Raw genomic sequence first — 20,381 nt, forward strand, 5'->3', positions numbered from 1 at the left:
TATGTAAATATGTGCTCTTATTTTGAGAATCTTGCTCAACATTTTATGATATAGCAATTTAAACAACCAGCTCTAAATCTGATTTAGATATCTAGTTTAAAGAGTTGTCACAGTTGGAAAATATATCACAAAAGAATGGGTACATAAGAATGGAGAAAGTACATCAACAGGTGTATTATGAAACACTAATATTTTTCACTTCTCAATTCCATATACCAATTATATACAGGTACCTCATGCACATTCAGTATACATGGTAGTTTGATATACCTGATATTAATCTATACATGTAAAGATTAATCACTTACTTTTTTCTTATTTTAGCAGAGATAAAAATATTAATAGAAGTTTTATTACTTTCTTCCATGGCTTAATTGATTATCCATTGCCCACTGGGATTCATACACAATATACTGATGGCATTTACATAATACTTTTGAAAGTTCTTGCATTATAAAAGTAAAGAATATAATTTCCCCATAAAAAGTAGTACAGTACTACAGAAAAATGAAAGTAAGCTGTTTTCAGACCCTCAGTGATAATACAAGACAATAACGTCATTTTAAAAGCAATTAAATTCTGCCACCGAAATAAATTATGATACCTTATATTGTTAGTATAATAACATTACTCAATGCAAATGTTTATCAAAACTACTTTTTTATCTGACAAAAACTATTCTGGGTAAAATCTTTTTGCTCCTTTCTGTTTTCTTATACTACCACACTTAGCTTTCTGAAGAGTTATGTTTTACTTAAAAACAGTGCTTTTAACATTTCAAAAAAGTTCTGTGTGCTCAAAGAAGAGGGAAAAAAAATAAAATGTTGATAGAAAGCTGGACAACAAGTTTGCAAACTCTTAGATAAATGATACAGGTGCAACATTCTAAGAGTACTTTTGAAATTTGTCAGCACAATTACAATTTAGCTACATTTGAAATGGCATGTAAAAAGATGAAGCTAAAAATCTTTGAATTTCTAGTGTCTACTACATACTTCCCCTCATAAAAATTTCATAGATAATTTAAGACACCATTATTTAAAACAATTTAGTTGGTATTACATTTCAGTGCCATTTTGCCTTTCTGTCAAATACTTCTGCAGGAAACAACTAAGAATACTAGAGAAATGACGGAGAAACACTATGGTAGGGAAAATAATTATTCCCTGAATAAAGCGTTTTGTAAGTTTAGATTTCATGTCAGGCTTTCTTAAAGGACAGCATATCTACATTTTAAAGTGCAATGAAATTAAATAAATACACACACATCCATTATTTGTGCTAAATAGCATCATGCATATATCCAGGGAAATATATTTAAGATTTTCATTGAAATATTAACACATTATAATGAAACCAAAAGGACCCTATATGTCAGAAAACTAAAATTGTAAAGTATTCATACTACAGAAAAAAATGAAAAAGATCTTCAAATGATTATGAAGTACAGTGAAGAAAAAGTTCATTATTGATCATAGGACGCTTTTAGGAATATTTGTGAAGATCTCAGAAATATTTACATAGAAGAAGATACACTTCTACAATATATGGAGCAGAATAAAAATTCTGGTAGAGGTGGTTAGATTGTATTTGGAATATTTACCATTATTTCAACCTTGAATTTTATTACTGTAAATTGTATTTCTAGAATTTGAATGAGTAAAGCTTTTAGCAAAACAAGTAGCATAAACAGCAAATTCCAGAACCACTGTTTTTCAGTCATTAGGTTTTCCCTGTTTTTTTTAAATCACTAAAAATAACAACCAAAAAAGCCATATCAAGCCTCACAGAAATAGTGTGATACAGTGAACTGCACCAGAAAAGGACAATATATAAATAGGCTCAAACACTCAGCCTTGAAAAGTTGCACAAAAACTGTATTTTTAAAAAGGAAGACTTATCTAAGCTTAAACACAAAGAATCTGCAAACAAACAAACAAGCCCACACATAAATTAAGTGTAAGAAAGACTATGTCCTACTTAGGCTAGCCATTCTATAAAAACCCTAGAAAGCATTAAAATTAGTGGATTCAAATCAAAAGAAAATCTTGGAAATATACATTCACTATGAAAGCCTTACAAATAACTTCGGTGAAGATTTTAGTTTTTCTTTGGACTCCAATGTCATTATTTTTCTGCTAATTTGAATTCCAACAGTTCGTTTATTTTATGCACTGCAGACTATGTTGCCAAAGAGGGAAAACTTAGTATATTTCTACAATAAACATAGATTATCATACACTTAATTCCCTCTCTAGTCAAAATAAGGGGGAGAAATTTATCAAGTACAGAGTTTAGGCCAATTGTATTTCTTCCATGTTAATTGCCTCAAATAACCACACCCAAGCCAAATTTAATTATATCAAAAGTAATTAATTTTCAAATGCCCTTTTTAGACACCACAAATAAAAGAGACCAGCATTCAAATTTATTTAACTCTAATGAGCAGTTCAACAATTTGACATGGGTCTAAAGGACTGACTAGAGGATGAAGTAAAGAAAACTGGACAAAGGAGAAACAAAAACCCAGAAAACCATCTTTATCCTCAAAGTCCCTGTTTGAGACACAGATGGACATTTCTAACAGTCTTTTGGTCATTTCCATCTAGGTGTTGCACAGGCATCTGAAACCTAATTTGTTCAGAAAAGGCTTTATTTAATAGCTTGTTATCAAGGCTATTTCTTCACATTCCCTCCAACCAACAAACTTTATTTACTGGTCAAAATACACCCAGCTCCCAATTTAGCAAATTGAGCCATCAGCAACAGTTCATTTCTTGTATCTCTCACTTCCAGTTTAATCACAGCCAAAAGATTTTTACTTTAGCTTTTTTCTGACATTTCTGACATTGCAACAAATATGTTAAATTAGTAAACTGTTATCAAAAAACTGAAATAAAACATTGGTACATGTCTGAAAATAAAAGAATAAAAATTACCCATCACAGATAGTTAATTAATTCAAATGTTGAGACTATGTAAAATCCTTCCAATTTAAGTGGATGAGAATATGAATGTGACAGATTTCTCCATTTACTTTTGTAGAAGTTTTTCAAACAGATAAATTTAAGAATGATAAAACAACACACAGTGGAGAAGAAAATTTTAATGTCTAAGTTTTTTAACTCATCATCAACTAATTGTCAGAAATACTGAAATAACTATATTAAGGAAAGTGGAAAAAATTTTTTAAATTTCAGGAGTGGTAGCTCCTATAAAAGCTATTGCCAGCTTCATTAAGTCATAATTTTCCCCCAGTAAGAACTGGATATTAAGATATTTCAAAATAGTTTTAAGTAATCATATATAGACCAACATTTAAGTTGAATGGGGTTTTTTTGAGCTAATTATAATACCATGAATGGAAAATTTCAAAATTCATTTTTCATATCAAACTTAGGCAGTTATCCTGAAAAAAGATATAAATGCTTCAAAAGAAACAAGAAATACTTTATTAATATAAAAACACTTTGATAAAGATTTAAAATAGAAATACCATACAATCCAGTAATTCCACTACTGGATATTTACCCAAAGAAAGCAAAAACACTGTCTCAAAGATATATGCACACCTATGTTTATTGTAGCATTATTTATAATAGACAAGATACGGAAGCAACCTAAGTGTCGATCAATAGATGAATGGGCAAAGATGTGATATATACATATGAATATTACTCAGCCATAAAAAAAAAGAGATCTTGCCATTTGCTACACCATGGATGAACCTAGAGGATATAATACTCAGTGAAGTAAATCAGAGAAAGGCAAATACTATATGATTTTACTTATATGCGGAATTTAAAAAACAAAACAAATGAATAAACAAACAAAAAGCAGAAACAGAACCACAAATACAGAGAACTGATGGCTGCCAGAGGGGAAGAGAGTGTAGGAATAGGCAAAATGGGTAAGGGGAGTGGGAGGTACAGGATTCCAGTTATGAAATGAATGTCACGGGTATGAAAGGTACAGCAAAGAGTATACAGTCAACGGTATTATAATAGCATTGTATGGTGACAGATGGTAGGTACGTTTGTGGTGAGCATAGCATAAAGCAAAGAGTTTTGGAATCACTATGTTGTTCACCTGAAACTACTGTAACATTGTGTATCAACTATACTTCAATAGAAAAGGAAAAAACCCTGTGATAAACATCTTTCAAATATAATAGGCAAATTAATTTGATTATCTAGCTCTTTAATAAGCTGAAGAAACTCAATTTGATAATACAGTCACAATGTTACCAAGCTTATAAATGCAGATAAATTGTCAGTAATGAAACTGATCCTTAGAGTCAAGATTAATCATGCAAGTAAAATAAATTTAACTGCTCTGAAATTTTAAGCGATCAGCACAAAGGTATGAGCTTTAAAAAAAAGTTACCAAAAATACCTCAGAATATTACAAGATACATTATTTTCTCACTGAACAATGAAAAAAAAGAAATGACTGATGAACAGAGTCCATCACCTCCCTCCAAAAGGAATACTTACTCTTTGATTCAACTTGAAAAAAAAAATCTTACTATTTCTATTTAAGTCTAAATCAGTTTATTTGAAGAGTACCCTGAGAAAGCAAAATGAGCTTAATTAAAAACATTAGCAATTGTCACTATTTATTTGTGTGAACCGGAATTTCCTAGGCATAATACAATAAAAATAAAATACATAAATAAAGTAGAGGTTGAGGCTGATATAAAATAGCAACTTCAAGTATAACCGCTGATTTTAATTCCTCACTGTATTCATTGACTGACTTTACTGGAAAAATGCTGTTAAGTTTGAAATTACAGGATAGATGTACACTAATTAAAAGCTACTTTTACTTGTTAGAGGTTTGCAAAATGTTTTAAAAACAAGGTTCTCGGGGCGCCTGGGTGGCACAGTCGCTAAGCGTCTGCCTTCGCTTGGGGCGTGATCCCGGCCCTCTGGTATCGAGCCCCACATCAGGCTCCTCCACTGGGAGCCTGCTTCTTCCTCTCCCACTCTCACTGCTTGTGTTCCCTCTCTCGCTGGCTGTCTCTCTCTGTCAAATAATTAAATAAAATCTTTAAAAATAATAATAATAAAAAAATAATAAAAACAAGGTTCTCAAAAAAATTTAAAAAAATAAAATAAATAAAAACAAGGTTCTCTAAAAATTAGAAAGTTTGAAATCTATTAACAAGATTAAAACAAGATAAATCCAAACAAGATAAATCCAAACTCCTAATCATGGCATAAACTAGTTAGCCCTAACAAGATTTCAGCTTATTTTCCCACAAGGAACACCTTTTTTCCATCAATACTAAATACTATGTATTGCTAGAACATGCATGATTTTATGCTTTTATATATGCTCTTATCTCAACCAGAAATGCCCTTATCCCAGTTCTCCTGGCAAATTTTTCTTTTTCTTTTAATATACAGAAAAAAATGTTGCTTCCTCTGTAAAGCCATCGAGAGACTTAAGACAGAATTGACTACTTTCTCTTCTACACTATATTATAATATTATCACGTTATTATATTTATCTATTTAAATTTATTGTCTCCCTAAATGCCAGCAAATCCTTTAAATGTAATGATCCAAGTTACATTCATTCTTGGATCCTTTTTTTTTCCTGTTCTTAACACAGACCCTAAAGTTGGAATACATGCATTAATAAATAGAAAAATTACATGCAAGTAAAAGAGCAAAAAAAAAACCCAATCAAACTGATTAAGTTTAGTACCTAAAAATTAATTACTGAATAAAAATAGAATGGCACTATCTTCCAGCCATTATACTCAAAGTTTGGTCGGCAAACTACCAGGCTCTGGTGAGATAATATAAAAATTAGAATTAAGAATTTGGAAACTTTTTATAGGAATTTGACAGAGATTTTCATGTTTGTTGAATCTTTTAGGATCTTTTAAAATTCATTTTTCTCATTATTCATTTTATTATATTTTTGTGAAGTATCAGCCAGTGACAGATTAAATATTGAAAAAAAGCAAAATACAGATAGATTGAGAAGCACTACATTAGACTATGGAAGACAGAAAGATAAGACTTGACTCAAAAAAAAAGAACAACTTTGACTCTTTTTCAATGAGAATTTGGTTTACAAGGAAGAATATGATATATACACAAATTGTTGTAATATGTATCATAACTACCCATATTTCTCAAAGTTCACATCATCATCTTTGACACTTTAAAACCTATCTATTGATAGAATTATAACTGTATCTGGAAATACTAATGCATAACTATTATTTCTTTCTAAAGTTATTTATATGAAGACTAGATTTTAGGTTAAATATCAGGGCGTGTTTCTTTCACTGCCTATCAGACCCAAAGGCATCTTTGACTGACTCCATACAGAGCTAGCCAGCTTTCTACAGCTCTCTACCTGACCTGCAGTATCTCAAAACCCAGTAATATATAGAAACAGAATGATTATACAATTTTTTCAGAAACTCTTCTTTCGATATTTTCAAGATTAATTTATTAATCTTTAGTAAAGATTAATTTATTTTCTCAATCCTTTACAATAGAAGTTGGCAAACGCTTCCTGTAAGAGACCAGATAATAAATATTTTAAGGTTTGTAAGCTATATGGTCTACTGTCACAGCTACTCAGACTTTGTAGCAAGAAAGCAGCTACAGACAATATATAAACAAATGGTCATGGTTCTGTTCCAATAAAATTTTACTTAGAAAAACTGGCAGTAGGTTTTCAATTTGGCCCAAGGACTGTAACTTGCTGATGTCTCTTCTATAGGTATAACTATAAAATCAATCATTAAGAACCTATCATTTAGTAATACTAAAAAATTGTCATTCTTGTTTGCATTTATCATCAGCTTTTAAAATTTTAAAAACTGACAGATTCACCAACATGCAAGTTTATAAAAGAAAAGACTATTTTTCAAGAAAATTGAAGTAAGTATATTGAAAAAATTTTTGTGCTTTGTCTTTAATGGCATATGTCTAGGAGAGCTATAAGCTTTTCATACTATTATTAGATAGCAACACTCCCACAGGCTATAGAAAACAAAAAGACAGATTTATTTACACTAGTTGCCACAACCACTACAACAAACAGCATATAATAAGCAAAAATCTCCACAGAAAAGCCCTTTTAAAATGTACTATGAACCTACTGAACTTCGGAGTTATGATGCTCTTTGTTCAACCCACATCTATGCAATAACTTCAAAATCCTGAGATCTTGTCTACCTTTTTTTAACAAACCTGAACGTAGATTTATTTCATCTTTAGGGTTCAAAACTGGCCTTCTCCAGCACGTAATCACTCCTTTCCTTTAAGGGGTGAGATACAAAGCTGATCAGAAGCTAATCACTCTAAAACTGAAGTCAAACCCTAATCCTCCCTTTTCCACTCAAGTTCTAATATCCCCAGTGGAATATATAGTTCTATAAACAATTCTCTTTATCATTCTAGAACTCTTTTCCCCAGAACGTAAGAGGGATTGCTAAATGTTTCAGTTTCCAAGGAAGTCTTTTACTGTCAGATTCCAAATGTCTTAATATAAATGTTTTTTTTTTACTTTATTTCTGATTTCCCAGACTTAAAATCCTAAAATTACTCCTTATCACTTTTCATATTGCTTGAAAATTCAATCACAAAGTTTGTAATTATTTTTGGATTTCTTTTACATGCTTGCCATTCATTATCTTTCCATAAACAGAACATGTTGATACTGCCTACCCATTTTTTCCTGTTGAAAACTCTTCAGTGCTACTATACGTTTCTACTAGAAGTCTTCCACAAATACTGATTTTACTTCTCATATGTATGTGTATAAAATATAAATTGCTTAAAAAGACAATTTAACCACTGTGTAATAATAAAATATGTTAAAAGGTAGTAAAGAGTAAGGCAAATGCTTTAAAATAGTAAAAACAGAATTTAAATAACAGTAAAAAGATTCTCACAGAGAAATTTAACAGAAGTGGAAAATAAACCCAAGAAAGAGGCAAATGCTGTAAGGAAAAACTAAAATGCACTTACTCAGGGCACAGAAGAAAAATCAGAAACTAGAAGGATTATCCTTACTGCACAAATTGATAGAGCTGCTGTTATCTCGGAAGTCCAAGATAATATATAAAAATAATCAGTTAACTATACTCACACAAAGTTAAGGAAAGATCACGATTGGGCCTACTTGAGGGGGAATATCAGCAGTGAGAAACCAAGTAACTTAGAAGTTGTCTAGATAGTGTTCTATAGAGTGAATTTCTGACTGGCTTACCTAGGCAACGAAGCAAGTTGCCAGTGTTACTACTTATTATCAGTTATTCTACCACTGGAGGGAGTCTGGTCACATATCCTTTGATGTGACTTTTACTCTAATAACTTCATCTTCTCTGGGAATGAATTAGAACCCCTACCAAGAATATGAATTGGTTTAACATAATCTGATGACTTTAAAGCTTTTTGTTTGTTTGAGTTTTTCTTTTATTTTTGTTGTGTTCCATACTCACTAAGTAAAAATTTACAGCATCTTTATAGTCATATCTGGGTCAAAGAAATGTATCCTGAGGTCACATGTGCTGGTACATATCAATCCTTAGAAAAAAAATCATAAAGAAAAAAAATGTTAAATCAAGAACAGAAGGTTCTGATACAAATGCCCACCCAAAGCAGATATCAAGGTCACAAGGCACATGAAATGCACCAAACAGCAGGTTTGAAGTAGAAGCTGAAAAGAGCTTTTAGGATTAAGGCTGACAAGGATATTACTGATGGGATAGATAAATATAAGCAAAAGATAGAGACTGTAACTGTGGTTTTAAAGTTAACTATTTTTTTTAATTCAGAATTTACAGTTTCCATTGTCTACTGATGAAGTTGAAGTGACATAAGAAGGATTTACTAAGTAAACAAAACACAACTGAAATGAAAAACAAAGATCTAAACATTGGACAAAAAAAAAAAAAAGAAATAAAAAACAGTAATTGAACTCAAGAAGGTATGTGGAGAATAACAGTCCATTTACAATAATTATTCTCTATTTTGTGTCAAGAATTATAAGAAATGATAGAAAATACTTCATGTAATTATTTTAAAAATCCTACAGGATTGACATTATTATACCCATTTTACATGAGAAAGCTTAAAGCTAAAAACAGGTTAAGTAATTTGCCTAACGTAATATATCTAATACAGCACTGTGCCAACTAGTAAGCATTTCTGTTACATTTCCAAAGTTAAAATTTGTTTAATTCACATATCAATAAGCGTAAAAAAGTCACAACTGATTTATAATTTAAGTAGATATGACAAAGTCAAAATTAAAAGGAATTTATCTTTTTTAAATATGTAAAAAAGAGAAAACCTTTTTTTCTTTTCCCTCATAAAACTATTGTTAGACACAAAGACACGGAAATCTGTCAGGTTCTCTCTGCAATTTCCTTAAAATGTATTCCCTTGCTGAGTAGCATCATAAATTCCATAAATCGTATCTAGGCAGTCATAAAATAATCATGGTAATAATACTTGTTAAACGCAGGAAGCCTTGGGGGTGGATTTAAGTGCTATACAACAAATTAATTTTGTATTTTCTTCCGTGCTACTATAACAAGAGTGCAGGGAGCTTGGATGCATGTAAAACAACATATACATAAATCTTTCCCTTTCAGCAAGGAAAGAAAGCTTTATATATCAAGAAATATATCAAGAAAGCTTTATATATCAAGAAAGCTATATATGATTTTAAGAAAAATGAAGAGAAATAGAAGTAATGTAGAATTCTGTGTGTGGGGTTGGGTGCTGTTCTGTCTTGTCACAGGTCAATTACGGTCTGAAGTGTCTATATGAAGAAACAAACTGGAAATGGGTTCCCGTATTATCAATGCTTCCCGATGAGCAATTAATGTTTTTTTTTTTTCCTTAAACTTCTTTGGAAAATCTCCAATTAAAGTAGATCATATATGCAACTTGAGGATACACAGCAGAGATGGAAGAACAGAAATACTCTGCTACTTGAAACAGATATCACAGAAAGTACTAGATCTACAGCACATCTTCAGAGGTTTCCTAATAGAAGTCTATCCAGAATCCTCATTTTGAACTACAAGTAACACGTAGGCAGAGACCATATACTAGCAACTAAAGCACACATGCCTAGGATAAAAGTACATATGAAATAACATGTGTATAGAAGAACCCTCTTAATTAAAAAATCCAATTATATGACCGCTTGAATTCTATTCCAAATTCCTCCAACTGTTAAATACTTGGAGAACTATGAAAAAAAGGAAACACTGTGAATTATTGCTAATTATGTAAACGGATTAATTTATAAGAAAACAGCAAGTGAAAAAAAAAAACACACACAAGAGCCAAGGAAACATAAGAAAGACATACAGTTTACCAGCAGCTATAACTCTTAGTTGATGAAATATATAAAACATTATAAAATTAAAAACATCTATAAGTGGAAAGAGTAAAAGAAAACATATATTTAACAACAATATTATATTTTCTCCTATTTTATCTACTTCCCAGAAATTTGCGCTCATATTTTTCCAATATCCGATTAATAGAATAAAGTAAAGAGCAAACAAAATAAATGCATTTCTATGACCATAAAACCATGAAAATTTAGCACTTTTTATGTACTCAAGCATATAACAGATCTTCTGCCACATCCTAACTTTCTGTTATATATTTACAGAAGTAAAATAATGTGACCTGAGAGGAAATGAAGGGAGTAAATAATATCTAGCTGAATATTTCTCAATATAAGATTATAATAAATAAGGTCTGCTTGACAAACTTAATGCTACATTTCTAAATTGTTCTGCAAAAAAAAATAAAACCTATATATTTTGGAATTGACATGTAGAGTCACAAAATAAAAAGTCAGACATTTAATAACATCTCTACACAAGCTATTCCTAATTTTTACATACTTTTAATAGGAGTTAGCTCTTTGTAGATATATTTTATAAAATGAAACCCTATTAATCTATGTTGAATCATTAGAAGTCTGCAAATAAGTAATTTTCACAGATATTGCTAAGTGCCAGCACCCACTATTAAATGTTACATAATTTCTTCATTTTGCAGGATTCCTAATGTGAACTGAAACAACTAAAAAATATTACCAAGATAAAATAGCTACTACTCTACAAGAAGAGACCACATAAATGCAGTGCTCGTTTTTGTTACTGTTAATTCTGTAAACTTCATAAAAAGGAAAAACAACTTTATTTTCCCTAATATCTTTGAAAATGTGGTAAGTGCAATTTTAAGTATTAAGATCACGGGGTTCTGAGGAGTAACTACGAATCACCTATTTCCAATAACTACAGTAATAAGCTTTTGATAAATCACTGAAGTAAATGAAAATGAAATCTACTTTTACTCGATTCTTGGTTTTCTGTCAAACCAATCTAGGAAAATCAAAACATTTATAATGGTAACACCAGAAAAAGTCATCTCACAAAAGCATAAACTAAAACCCATACAATTTCCTACGTGATATATTAAAAATAATCTCTCTAGTCTAATAATGCAAGTTTATATATGGAATGCCAAACGATTACTTTTTTTTTTAGATGCCATAAATATGTGCACCTATTACTATGGTGACCTAAGGATAAAGGAATTATAAACAGCTTTTCCAAGAGTATTTATTTATCAATACTATACCTTTTCCAGAAATTACTTAAAGTGGCTTTGGCTTCAAAGGTCAATTATTCTGTGTCCTAAATTTATTAGTAAACAGAAATTCAGTGTGCAGTTGACCTAAACTATACTGTATAGCAACGCCTAACCAAGTTATCATTTAAATGACTTTAGAAACAAGACCTCTGCCCTCTGTTTGGATAATATACTAATAAATTTTATGGCCTTATTGTGAACACACTAGTATTTCTACATAACCTTGGCTAAAAAATATTTTTAAATCATCGTCTCCATACACTGTTTATCACTGATTCCATTTATAGCCAAAAGTATTCCCGGTCATCTTAACAACATGCAAATTGTTTTTCCTTCGTCAGATGTTCAATTTTACATTTATTTGGCCAATCAACTACTAATCAGATGACTCTTTTACAAATGAAGTTTTATTCCACATCACTGAAATAGCACTGACTCTTTACTCCAAATAACACAGAAGCACTACAAGCTACTCGTACTGCACACAGTACTAGCTTATCTCTTTCACGGTCAAACCTGTGTTCAATCACTTCCTTCTTTAGGAGACTGCCAACTTTAACAATAGAATAAGCTATATAACATCAAGACACAATGGTGAGTACTCGCCACATATTCTGTACTACAGCAGATATATTAAGCCACTTCTTCACAGATTTTTGACAGTTTCTGAATCACAGCCCCAAACACGAAGCCTGTGGCTGTCCTTGGTGCTGAAACGCACTTTTCCCCCCCGCGCCCCTTCCCTGAAAAAAACCGTCAAAACCCTATTTGAGAGGATAAAAAAACTAATGAATTTGGGGGGTCTTAAGAGGGGAGGTTTAAAAAAGGAAATGATAAGTTTCTGGGCTGAGAATGCTAACTAGCGTGCGCTGGTGGAGAGGGGAAGGAAGGGGTACTAGAAACACCCAGAGGGCATTGCCCCTTCGGTTCGGGTAGACCCTGGAAACCCGGACTGCGGCACGATCGGAAACGCCTCGTCCGGGGCAAGAGCGGCGGGCGGGAACGGCGCCCTCGCCCGGGCAGCTCCTCGGGGCCAAGCCGGCGAGGACCGCGAGGGGCGCCGCGGCCAGAGACTAACGCGACTTTCCACGCCAACAAGCGAGCCCTGGGGTCCTTTTGTTTCTAGCGTCTGAGGGGAGGGCGGATGAGCGGAGAGGAGCTCCACCTGTGTTTATTTGTATGGGGGGGGGGGACAACAAAAGACCCTGATGCCCGGGCGAGCAGGGTCGGCAGAGTCGGGGCGGCCGCGGTGCCTGGCCGCGGGCTCGGCCCCTTTCCTCACAGCCCCCGTCGCTCTTACCGTCCCGGTCGCACAGCTGAATGGCCTCCAGGCTGAGGTTTTTGATCACCTCCTCACAGGGGCTGGTGGGGCTGTTGAGGGTATGATCCAGACGCGGCACCTCCATTTTTCCAACTCCCTTCTCAAGCCCGCCTGCTTCGTATCCAGGCTCTCTCCGTGGACGGGTGGGAGAGAAGGGCGGGAAAGGGTAGGGAGTGGCGGAAGAAGGGGGACAGGAGGCCTGGGACGCGGTTCCGAGGGGCCGAGGCTGAGCCTCCGCGCTAGAGAGCCGCGGCTGAGGCGACGGCCGTGGCTGGAGCTCCGGGGAGTGTGAGCTTCGGAGAGACCGAGAAGGACCTGGCGCGAGAGCAGGAGGCGCGCGCTCCCGGCGGGGAGGGGAAGCGTCGCGCGGGGAACGTGAGGGAGAAGGCGCGGCGCGCGCACGCGCGTGAGAGGACGCGCCCACCTGCTGGCGCGCGGCGCTCCTTCTTCCCCGCCCTTCCACGCGCACGCGCCCCCTGCTGCCCTCGCGCCTCAGCCCTCGCAACCCCCGCGCAAAGTGTCGGACAGCCTGAGCTCCCGGAAACCGCGAGCGGTTGGGGGTGTGGAGCGCTGGCGTCGCCCTCTCTTCTGGTGAGGGTTGTTTGGCGTCCTTTCCCTCGTCACAGGGTCAGCGGGACCCAGGTTGGCACTGGGGAGTCTGCACGGGGAGGTGAGAAGAAGCAGATTGGTTTTTATGAAGGAGTGAAAAAATATGGGTCCAGATCCTTTGTAGCCTTGTGTCCGAGCCCCTGGGCTGCCTACCCGTCAAGGTCTCGCGCTACTCCCCTCCCGGCCCTGCTTGCTCAGCCAGGCATTCCTCGGAAACAGCTGCGTCTCTGTGAGAGATGAGTGGATTAATTGAGGAGTGGCAGGGTGTACGGACAGAATTTTGGTCAACCTGAAGGAGGGGCAAACATGGGAATTCAGAACTGCCATAAAGGTGAGGGAATGAGGAGATGCCAGCCAGCCTGCTGGAAAAGCAGCACGTGCGCTTCGGGCTGACAGCCACTAATCATTCAGCCTTCGCAGCCTAGTTTGCGTCATTCATTCATTCATTCATTCAACATATAAATATTAAATGTTTACTCTGTGTGGGGCACTGTTCTGGGCACCAGCGAAGGGGGGAAAAACAGTACCTGACTTCATGGGTATGAAAGATCCTTTTCTAATGAAAAATGTGCTTCCTCAACTTTTTAATTCGCCCATTCTTTTTAATGACACTTAATATTCTACAATGCACTTAGTGGAGGTGAAAATGTTTTTAAAAATAGGCAGATATAGGTCACAGCCTATTGACCTCGATTGCCATTTGCTTTTTTGGAATGGTTTTTAGTCGTGTTGCTATCTTAGAATCAAAATAGTGGCTGCCCCACTCTCTTCTTTTTTTAGTGTATATGCTTGTTGGAAATGAAAGTTCCTTTTTATTGATTTTCCAATTTCAAACATAAATGTTATCCAATAAAGCAGCAATTTACATACAGATTGCTATATGCTACCCTTTCTAGTACATCCTTCTAGCCATAACATGACTAAATCTAGTTAATTGAAGCCTCATAAAACAGAAGGACCAGCTTAAGGTAAAATAAGCCTGTGAGAAAACTTGGCACAACTGCAAGTTGATAAAAATCTGTGGAAGATAATTGGGTATCTTAAAGGGAAACATCCTCATTATCAACTTATGTATTAATGAAGATGGATCTCCTTCTTATAGTTTGAGAGAATTCTTGTGTCAAGGTAGGGGTGTCCCCAAAGAAAGGATAAATTATTACTTGTCAAGAAATATGACAAGATGACACTTATTGGTGAATTTTCTTTTTCTTTTTTTTTTTAAAGATTTTATTTATTTATTTGACAGAGATAGAGACAGCCAGCGAGAGAGGGAACACAAGCAAGGGGAGTGGGAGAGGAAGAAGCAGGCTCCCAGCGGAGGAGCCTGATGTGGGGCTAGATCCCAGAACGCCGGGATCATGCCCTGAGCCGAAGGCAGACGCTTAACGACTGAGCCACCCAGGCGCCCCTTATTGGTGAATTTTCTGTGTTCTAAAACCTGGCTCTGGAGGAATAGAAATTGATATTGTCAGCTGAACCATGGTGAGTTCATCTTTCAGAGTAGTATCACATTTACAAATTTCAAAAGGAACTGTGCAAACTAGATTACCAATTTATTGATTTACACATGAGAAATATAACTCATATATATTTAAAGCTATAATTCACACAGATATTTGTTAAACACCTACTGTGTCCATGGACGATATGCTAAGTGTTGGAAATTTTGAGTTCAAATCTGTTAGGAAACAGCAACATTGAAAAAGGAAAATTATAATGAGTGTTACCAAAGAGGAATCATGGGAACTTGTGAAGCACACACAGGGGTCCTAACCTTGTCTGGTTAGTCAGGAAAGCCTTTAAAAAGATTATATAAAAGGAACAGGAAATTATTGAAAGGCTTTGAATGGGAAGTTAGCATGATCAGATTTGTAGGCCAGAATATTTGTATAATAGGAAAAGGGGATAATGTTTTAAGAAATATTAATGTGACTTTCTGGGTATAAGACCTATTCAATCCAAGGCATCTTTCCACTAAGGATTTAGATTATTACATAAGAAATACAAAAGAAAGAGTTAGTATTTCACTTTTGACATTCAGCATAGGATTTTTTTTAAGCAAAATTTTAGGCTTCAAATCAAGGCATTGTCAAAAGATAAAATATAGATTTGTTTATGGTTTAACATACCAAGACTAGGCCTATTGGTCAAAATGATATAGTTTATTCCATAGTGAAGACACAATAGCCCAGTCTACAATAAAGGCTTAGGCCAGAGATTGGTGTAAGGAAGATGGTGGCTATGAGGCAAGTAAAGTAGAGAAAATTATATTCTTTTTGGTTCAGAGAATAATGGAAAAGAGGTAGAAGTGTTAAAGGATGGCAGCCAGCAACGTTTTTTTTTTTTTTAAAGATTTTATTTATTTATTCGACAGAGATAGAGACAGCCAGCGAGAGAGGGAACACAAGCAGGGGGAGTGGGAGAGGAAGAAGCAGGCTCATAGCGGAAGAGCCTGATGTGGGGCTCGATCCCAGAACGCCGGGATCACGCCCTGAGCCGAAGGCAGACGCTTAACCGCTGTGCCACCCAGGCGCCCCCCGCTGTGCCACCCAGGCGCCCCAGCAACGTTTTTACTCACTCAAACATTGAGAATGTAGGATGAGGGACTGTAGCTTTAGAAATATCCAGATAGGTATGGGAAAACTCAAGGACAGAGAAATTTCTGCCCTAGTTCTTAGATCTTTGGGTTGATATCACCTGGCCAGGCTAAGAAGGAACCACATTCAAGTAACCTTGAACAAGGCATCATAGTTAGGCAGAGGAAGGACAGGAATTCACTTTCCAGAACTGTTGAAAATTCCTGTATACTCAGAAGGTAGTTGAGTTGAGATCTAGTCAACCTGCTGTGAAGCCTGATTTTAAAATGCAAGGTAATACTTTAGGAAAAACTGCAGAATGGACCTTCTAGACTAGGGATGTCTAAAGTATTAAAAAAAGATGAGACTGGTCAGTCCTACAGATGGCTACCAGGCCTGATCCAACTGAAAAAACACAGACCATGAGTTTCTCTAGCCACCAACTTCAAGTGAAAGGCCAGAAGCAATTAGGCATACAAGGGATGTCACCACAGAGGCCAGAGGAGGCAAAAGACATTATTCAAATCCAGTGACCCTTTGTCCCAGTGCTTCAAGGTAATGGAACCTCTCCTGTTCTGATATTCCCGAATATCATCCGAAATAAGATGTAGGGGAAAAGGTAAAAACCTGAAAGACTGAGGATCTTACCTAAAAAGATGGACTTTAAAGGGGTAAATAAAATACTGATTAAAATACTGATTGAATCTAGATTCCTGGATTAGACTAAAACTACATTATTTATCTTCCCCTTTATACTAGTGAATGATATTTCATGAAGATGACCAAATGAATTTTAGGTAAAATGAAAATTCTACCTTTTCATATATAAGTTGTTGTGTGAGTGATTGCAATCCTCACTTACGTCATTTGTTAGCTTGAGGTGGCCACTATTATAGCCAAAATCCTAACATTCAAGATCCAACTCAAATGGTGCATACTCTGTGAAGATTACTCCTTATGCCAAAAATCTTTTTATTTCCTTGGGGGTTTATTTATATTATCTACAGACATAATCACACTATGATTTACAAATTATTAGTATACATGAAGAATCAGACTCAAATTTGAAAAGGACCTTAAATATATCTTAATGAAATCCTGTACCCAATGTTGAAGCCCCTGCCAAGTAGTTGTCTATCTTTTAATATATAGTAAATTAAAATCCTCATGAAGTAATCTTACTCATTCTGAACCCAGGTATGCCTCTTATAAAGGTCAACACAAGGGCCTTCATTTTCTCCTCTGTTAGTCATACACAATAATGATTATCCTTTCTTCTGCTGCCCATGCATATTCAGCTTTCTGGCTAAATACAGCTAGTTCTTCCAAACATTTCTGATATTACATTGCTTTGAATCCCTCTACCACTTTGGACACTGTCTTCTGAATAGATCTAATGTTTTCTAAGAGTCTCTTGGTGAACACATCTGTGATGTGGAGAGATATTAAGAATATAAAGGGAAACAAGCAGTCTATCACCATCTTTCCTCTATATGCCAGACATCTTATAACACAGCCCAGGAGCACATTAGCTTTTCTGACAGAGATATCAATCTGCTCACACATCTTGAGCTTGCTACCATGTAAAACCTATACTTCTTCCCTGAACAGTTCTTATTTCCCCTGTGATGTAAATTTTAAGCACATATTACAGTGTTTGCACAGAGAAGATACTCCGTACAATTTGCTGAATTATTTGATTGAACTTCAGTACTTTGAATGTGTTTAATTATATTGCTGCAACTACCTAGAATTTTATCAGACCCAAAGAGAAACGAGGTTACAAAGTCTTTTCAATAAGCTTGTAAGTGCAGAGGTCGTTCTTATATAACCCACAGCCTTAGGCACAACCCACGTTTTTATGGCTAGGCAGAAGGCAAAGAGTGAGAACCAAAATATTGGTAGAAGCAAACTAAAAATAAATAAATAAATAAATAAATAAATAAATAAATAAATAATAGTAAATGAAGGAGTGTTTGTTTTCCTCTCTTCTCATAACGTTACCATGACTTTTCCTAAGCCTTTATAAATGGTAGGGGAAAAGAAAACTCATGATTGACAAAGTTGAAAGCAAGTCAAATAATCTGAATTCCTTATCCTGACTCAAGCTGACTTGTGTCTGGACTTGTGAAAATGGAATGATATAATATACAGGCAAGTGTTGTATGAAATATAAGGCATCTCACAGAGCTAGAATAGTGTTATTATGGAACACTAAAAACACCATTAAGAAAGTGTATCTGGTCAATTTTACAGTACAAATTTCTGGAAATATTTTCATAGCTATTTAAAAACATTAAGAACTTCCATATTTAGAATAACTTTATGGTTTAATGTGTTGAGGCCCTTATAAATTATGTCACATTATGTTTGCTCTAAGTTCTATCTCATGGTAGATTTTTGCCAAGCCCATAAACAAATACTCAGTATTGAATCTCTCCCCAGTATTTGATTCTACATTTGTAGTTCTATATCACCAAACACTGGTGAGAGATGGTGGAGAACTATGATGACTTGGTCCAAAATTTATGCTATTAAAATTAAACTTGCTTGACAATGTAACTATCGCAGACTGTTTCTCTTTGAAACTCCAAATTCTTCTCTCACTTTCAAAAGATGATATCTCTCTTTTTTCCCGGAAAAAAAAAACAATAAAAGCAGAGTGAAGTTTCTCATTTGTCCTTATCGTTAGCTCAGTAGGTCCTGGTAAAACTTGCTACTTTTCTTTTCCTCATATGTACTTTCCACTCAGTCTTGTGTAATGCAGAATAGAGTTGTCAGCTTCTTATTTTTACTCACTCCAAGCTGCTTCAGTCTTTTTCTTTCCTCTCTTTTTTATCTTTAAACATTGCCTAATCTCCTTGATTTTAAAAATTATCTTACTTGAACCAAACAGTTACTATCTTAACTTCTTAATATTCTAAGGTATGTAAGAAGCCCATTATAAAGTGTGCAGTGCTATAAAACTGTTATTCATTGCTTCCAGTTCCTTTTAATCTTCGCACAATTTATCATCTGTCTCCACGAGTCTGATTCTTACTCTTCAAATGTCATCCTTGGATTTGGTGGGATTTTTCACATCACCAGCATACCGGCCTTTTATCATCTGCATCCTCTTTGATATTTCAGCAGTTTATTTCTGCTGAACTTCTGTGGCACTGAACTCTACTGGATCTCTTCCTACATGTGTGCTTAATGTTTATCAACTCTAGCTTCTAAGCTGCCCTCTTGAGTGTAGGTGTTCTTTAAAGTTCAACCTCTGACATTATGTTCTTCCCTGTTTAAAGCCATTTCCTCTGAGAATGCATGCATTTCCATGAATTTTAATGTTTTTTTAATGTTTAAATTCTCACCTTTATTGTCAAATCCCTATTTCAAGTCCCCAACTATAAACGTAAGTCATTACCATACTTCCAACTAATGAACACTTTTATTTACATTCCAAAAACCATTTCTGATTTATCAATTCATTCCCCAAACTGGTTCCCTTTTCTAATTTTCCTCCCATTATAGTGACTGCTAGCAATATCGTCTTAGTCACCCAGCTTTCTGATTTTCCCTTTTCCTCTTTAAATCAAGCTATCCTCAAAACAATTAAAATTTTGCAATATTTCATGAACATGTTTTTTTCCTCCTGAGTTTAGGTACTATTATCACATTTAGGTTTTCATCATTTTGACCAGATTGTTGAGATTACCATGTACATAGTCTTCCTACCTCCTTTCTTTAATCTACTACTAACATCAACCCACTAAAACATTTTGTTAATTAAAGCTTGCTCAATAAATTACAATGGCTACCTATTTATGTTCCATAGTTAATGGTGAGCTACTGAAGCTTTTTAGGCAGGTGGAAGACAATTGTTAAGTAGTATTATGTGATTAATCTTCCCATGTTATTCCCATTATTATAGTGCAGGCAAGAAATTATAATACAGACTAGAACAGTAGAATTGGGAGTGGAAAAGAAATGATGGATTTGAGAGAATGATGTTACACTGCTGTGTTTCTGAGATTATTTAAAATCACAAAAAGAAGTCCTTTAATATTGTGATATTTTAAAAGATTGATTTGTTCACTATAATACTAATGATTATATACTCAAAATATCAATACTATAGTACAGCATCATATGGCATAAAAAGCGTGAAAAATTCATTGTACACACTTTTTCCATTTTTAAAAACCATAAGAGACTCTTAACTATAGGGAA

General features: G+C 35.0%; 1 protein-coding gene across 1 annotated transcript in view; it reads right to left on the minus strand.

The window, feature by feature from the left end:
- The window catches only part of PHYHIPL (phytanoyl-CoA 2-hydroxylase interacting protein like), a 68,211-nt gene extending 54,392 nt beyond the window's left edge, over nt 1–13,819 (minus strand). The window contains exons 1-2 of the mRNA XM_026504247.4: nt 13,747–13,819; nt 12,964–13,642 (exon numbers count right to left, since the gene is read on the minus strand). Coding sequence (XP_026360032.1) covers nt 12,964–13,069 — 106 coding nt within the window. The 5' untranslated portion in view covers nt 13,070–13,642; nt 13,747–13,819. The remainder of the gene's footprint in view (nt 1–12,963; nt 13,643–13,746) is intronic.
- Nucleotides 13,820–20,381: the final 6,562 nt, after the last annotated feature.

Source organism: Ursus arctos, unplaced genomic scaffold (assembly GCF_023065955.2).
Source record: "Ursus arctos isolate Adak ecotype North America unplaced genomic scaffold, UrsArc2.0 scaffold_7, whole genome shotgun sequence".
In the NCBI taxonomy this organism is placed as follows: domain Eukaryota; kingdom Metazoa; phylum Chordata; class Mammalia; order Carnivora; family Ursidae; genus Ursus; species Ursus arctos.